Source organism: Sinocyclocheilus anshuiensis, unplaced genomic scaffold (assembly GCF_001515605.1).
Source record: "Sinocyclocheilus anshuiensis isolate Anshui unplaced genomic scaffold, SAMN03320099.WGS_v1.1 scaffold1671, whole genome shotgun sequence".
NCBI lineage: Eukaryota > Metazoa > Chordata > Actinopteri > Cypriniformes > Cyprinidae > Sinocyclocheilus > Sinocyclocheilus anshuiensis.
In genome coordinates, this window is record NW_015549701.1 from 92,925 (window position 1) to 98,392 (window position 5,468).

A 5,468-nucleotide genomic window follows, 5' to 3' on the forward strand; every position below is an offset into this window, starting at 1 on the left:
AGGAGTGGAGAGGAGGAGGAGGAGAGGAGAGGAGGAGGACAGGAGAGAAGAGGAGGAGAGGATATGAGGAGAAGAGAGGAGAGAAGAGGAAGAGGAGGAGAGGAGAAGAGAGGAGAGGAGACGAGAGGAGAGGAAGAGGAGGAGAGGAGAGGAGGGGAGGGGGGGAGAGGAGGAGAAGAGAGGAGAGGAAGAGGAGGAGAGGAGAGGAGAGGAAAGGAGAGAGGAAGAGGAGAGGAAGAGAAGGAGAGGAGAGGAGAGGAGAGGAGAGGAAAGGAGAGAGGAAGAGGAAAGGAGAGGAGAGGAGGAGAGGATAGGAGGAGAAGAGAGGAGAGGAGGAGGAGGACAGGAGAAGAGAGGATAGGAGGAGAAGAGAGGAGAGGAAGAGGAGGAGAGGAGAGGAGAGGAGAGAGGGAGAGGGGAGGAGGGGAAGAACTAGTAAATTGGCAAATTAATGAAAATAATTTGTAATACAAAATATTGTAAGGCAAACTAAGGTCTTCCTAACTATTCTTAAGCAAAAACTGTATGTTTGACAAGTGACTCTAAAGTCTAAGTCTTGGATGAGCAATACATCTGCAATCACCAACTCCTGTCCTTTATGTCGGAGAGGAAGCAAAGAACAAAACTATCAAAGGCATTTGAGGAATGGCAGCCACGTGACTAAAAAAAGGTGTGAGGGGCAGACTTTGACAGCATTCTCGCTCCTCATCAAAGGGGGCACAACCTTCTCCCCTCACGGCTGAAGGACACTGATATATCTTCTTGTCCTCTGTGGCTTCTTCTTTCTTTTCCCTCATCTTTACATGACATTAGATAAATAAAAATCCTTTATGTGCATTGACATACGTAGCTTTGTGAATAGTTTTTGTTTGTGTATTACTCCAGTCTTCAGTGTCACGTGATCTTTCAGAAAGCATTCTAAAATGCCAGTTTGGTGCTCAGGTAACAATTACTTATTTATTTATTTGTTTGTTTGTGAAGCTAAATCCTAAATAATATTGTTCTGCACTGATTGGCTCTATATTTTTTGGTCTGCTTTAGTCTGCCCTCGTCTTTCAGATGAGGAGAGGAGAGGAGAGGAGTGGAGAGGAGTGGAGTGGAGTGGAGTGGAGTGGAGTGGAGAGGAGAGGAGAGGAGTGTCTTTACCTGCTGCTGCTTGCGTCTCCATCAGAGACCTGAAGAAACAGATGAAGAACACTGACGGTTATTCACTTGATTGACAGCTGTCATCAACACATCACAGAAACCTTCTGCGTTCATGAGCCATTAATCACTGCTTGTTAGTTAAACATGCTCGTTTGGGTAGTGAGATAGAGACAAAACAGAAGACCAGCTCGCAACATTTTTGCATATATTATGAAAGAAAGAACGTGCATAGAGTAGCAATTACAAAATTAGAATTTAACACAGCATCTGAGGAAATCAAGTAATAATTTAGATAAAATAAAGAAATGGAAAGTGTCAATTATCACAATACAACTACAACACTGTGAACACACGTTGGGTTTCCATGTTTTATTCCAAAGACATAATTTCATAGGTGTAATGGTTTTTTTCTACTGTAGAAACTTTCTATCCTCTAACCCTACACCTAAACCTGCCCCTCACATAAAACTACAGGCATTTTTAGATTTTCAAAACACTTCATTCTGTATGATTTATAAGCTGTTTTCCTCATGGGGACCTTAAAAAATGTCCCCACAAGGTCAAAATTTACTGGTGTTACTATCTTTTGGGAATACCAGGTATACAAAAACACACACCGTCGTTCTGCCGTTTCAGTGCATTGACACCTCGAACAGCTTTAATCTGAGACTTGCGTTTCCTGCAGAATGTCTTCATAACACACAACCCAAAACTGTCATATGGCAACCATCCACTATATTCACAAACACTGAGTAACTCCGCTCACAGCTGAACGCCTGTCATTCCCTGTCACACACTGTTTCCTCAATGCATTTATTTCTGAGTGAGAAAATCCCATCACGCACACTGTTGTCCAGAAGATCTGAGAAACACGCGCACCCGCCCACCAGAGCTGAATCAGCCCAGACTCACTATGCTTCGCTTCAGTTTGGTCTCACTGTCTGTAATGCAACAGGGACATTATGATGAATTCTTTACTCGATCCACGATTCGTATCATTTCTGTTGTTTTAGCATTGCACAGCCTTTATGATTGGCATTTGAGAAGGAGCACTTCCATACAAAAAAGATCAAATGAATTATTAATACGGCTGCTGTTTCCCGGCAGATGAGAGAAGTGTGTCCAGACAGCGGCGGCTCCAGTGTGAATAATAGGAAACGCTGTTGTATTTTTAATAAGTGCTGTCACAGAGCAGCGATGGGCTCGATTACTCCTGTGACCTCAAAATAATCTTCGATAAGATGCCTTGCACATTGTTTTAAAGGACGATATATTTTATTAAGTCAAGTAACTTGCATTTGATGACTTGTCATACCAATACAGCAGAAAAATCCAAACCAGTTCCTTTAGAAAGTGAACAAAGAGCAACAGGAATAAATGACCGATCATCCAATCACTCCTTAAGATCATCTAGTGCTGGATTGTTAATTTATCCTTTTTTTTTTTTTTTCCAGGAAGGTCCCATTGAGATAAAAGAAATCTCTTCTTCCAGATGAAATTTAATGATTCATAAATTTAGTTTAGTCACTATGGGTGCCAGGTCTTTTGGTGTCGTGGCTCCCAGGTTGTGAAATGCTCTGTCTCAAGACATCCGTCAAGCTTACTCACTACTTTCTTTGTTTCAAAACCTTTTAATATTACTCTTCAGCTCTTGGTCTGTGAACTATAGTTTGGTAAAGACATGCTAGAACAACACATATGCAGTAAGTCATTTGTGTTGAGCCACTGAACAGGTAGAGTGTTTCAAGAGGGTATATGGGTTAATTCCTCAGAGACTCACCATGATGGCGCTCACAGCAGGTCTCGGGAGCGAGGTTGTGCAGTGCGGTGTCCGCAGTGCCCCGTCTGAGTGCTTTGAAACAGGACTCGGACTTCCTCGAGAAGATTTGCCACTCGTCTGTAAAGTTCTCTTCTCCATGTCTCGTAGATGTATGGAGCTCACTTCATCTTCCCTCCTTACTCTGTCTATGTCAGTCTCTAGGTAGGTACTTCCTAACATTTCCATGAACGGTGGTTCCTCTTGAGTTCTTCTAAGGGTCTCGCTGGCATCCAGAATCTTGCAGCTCGGCATGCACTTGGCCCACTTGTACATGTTACTGTCCCTGGAATTACAGGCAGAATCCCTACTGGAACCAAACCAAGGACTGGAAACTGGTGTTAAGTTTAGGCATTGGAGAGACGATGTTTGTGGACAAGGCTGCTCCTTCTGACGGATAGGCGCTCCGAAGGCTTGCAGACACTCGGGTTCCAGGACCCTACATGTAACCTCATCAAGAAACTGAGAAAACTTGAGCTTCTCTTCAATCTTCTGCTCTAAGCTGGATGACGCCGTTGAAGCAGCAGAGGTGCCCTGACTTGACAACGAGTCCCTCCGCCCTGCATCGACCTGCTCCGCTCCCTCCTGGCTCTCCGATCCCACCACACTTCCCTGGCAGCTGTCGGAGTTCTGGTAGCCTGTCTCGGAATCGCTCGTACCCTGAGGTCTACTCACAGAGCTGGCACGCACCCAGAAAACCTCCTCGCTGTGCTGCTTAATGGAGCTGTGCAGGAGACAGGTGGCCTCGGCTGCCTCTTCAGGGTGGACACCGTCCCGTTGACCGTAACCCCTCGTCCTGTTTTCGATGAGCCGTTCTGTATTTTCGCCTCCATTATTGGTGTGCGTAGAAAACTGGACCATGATGAGCTGGGCTGGCTAGATTTTTAGCTTTCACGCCCCAGTCCTCTCTTGCACAGTTGCCCTAAATGCATTTACCTCCCGTGATGAGCGGCCAAACTCTGTGAGTGTGACACACTTTCTCAAACGCTCTCTCGGCTCTGCAGGGACAAACGCATACAGCTGTTAAAACATGCAGATGCACCGGTTAGTTTTCTGAATATGAAGACACCTGTCAAAAGTGAAAACGCAATCTTGCTGGTGGAGACATAGCGAACAATCCCTCCATATGTGTTCTGGTAGAGTCTAACAAGAGTCCTGGTTAACTTTCCAGGTCAGTTGCTCTTTAGAACAGGACATTGATCATGATGCCACATGATGGACGGGATGTGGGGCAGAACTTGAGTTCCATAAATCGATTCCTCATTGGAGTTGTTGATTACAGTGTTAGAGTCGACTGTGTGATCAGTATGGCTGCTTGATGATGTCTCTGTTTTTACATTTTATACTATAGGCTGAAGGCTGCCAGTTTGCATGTAGTTTAATGGAGCATCAGAGCCAAGTGCAGCTGAACTAAAGTGAAGAAATGAAGAACATTCAAAGTGACGATGTAAACCTGAGACTAGCTAAAAGCAATGGGATAGCAGGTGTGGAAAAGGGATGTGAAGTGAAGCTACAGTAATAAAATTTAGATCTGTAGGCGCTCTTATTTCATTCTGCGACAAACACACATAAGGGAAAACTGATATATCAAAAAGATATTGGTTTTGAACATATGTCGTGGTCGGATTTCCATATTGTCGAAAATGTCCAGGTTTTGGCTTTGTGCTCCTAATGTTTTCATACTTGCTGAAGGTAATGACTGAAAAGTAGTTCGACCAATAGCATGCAGGAATTGTACATAATCCAATCGTGGCATGGGAGAAAGTGGGATATACAGAGAACAGCCAAAGCTATTCAAATAAACTTACATATAATGTATGAAGACTATAGAGAGATCATCAATAGGACAGCAAAACCAAAACCTGCATTTTAGGCAATTTAGAAATCCCTGCCAGGACATATCGGAAAAAGAGTACATATGGTCACCCTAGGATAGTTCAACCAAACATGATCATTCTGTCATCATTTACTCTCCCTCATGTCGTTCCACACCTGTATGCCTTTCGTTCTTCTGTGGAACATGAGGATATTTTAAAGAACACTGCAACACTGGAGCCCATTGACTGCCATTGTACGGACAAAAAAAAAAAACACTGAGACATTTTGTGTTGCACAGAAGACACAAAGTCAGACAGGTTTGGAACGACGTGAGGGTGAGTGAATGATAACAGAATGATCTTTTTAGATGAACAATCCCCTTAAGGTGACCAGTTCAATCTCTGATTAAAGAAAGTTTAGTGCCGTATCAACTAATGACAGCAAGCTATTGAATCAATGCCAATCTGAAGGCTGAAACTAAGAAACGTCTGGCCTACTGAGCACCTAAAACATATATTTTGCAGTCTCTTGGGTCATTGAATGACTATGGAGTCACATAAATTTAAGAGACAATTAAATGGAACATTGTTTAGAATGAGTGATGACTGAACTGTCGGAGTGAGGGAGGCTGGCGGATTCATCAATAGACATGTCAATAGACCCTTAAGCAATATGCTGAGCAGCACAT

The 5,468-nt window shown here is 43.6% G+C and overlaps 1 protein-coding gene across 1 annotated transcript in view; it reads right to left on the bottom strand.

Annotated features, from left to right (window-relative positions):
• The window catches only part of LOC107660568 (uncharacterized), a 13,969-nt gene extending 10,146 nt beyond the window's left edge, over positions 1–3,823 (bottom strand). The window contains exons 1-2 of the mRNA XM_016449890.1: positions 2,927–3,823; positions 1,147–1,175 (exon numbers count right to left, since the gene is read on the bottom strand). Of these exons, the coding sequence (XP_016305376.1) occupies positions 1,147–1,175; positions 2,927–3,823 (926 nt within the window). The remainder of the gene's footprint in view (positions 1–1,146; positions 1,176–2,926) is intronic.
• Between the last annotated feature and the right edge of the window lie 1,645 nt (positions 3,824–5,468).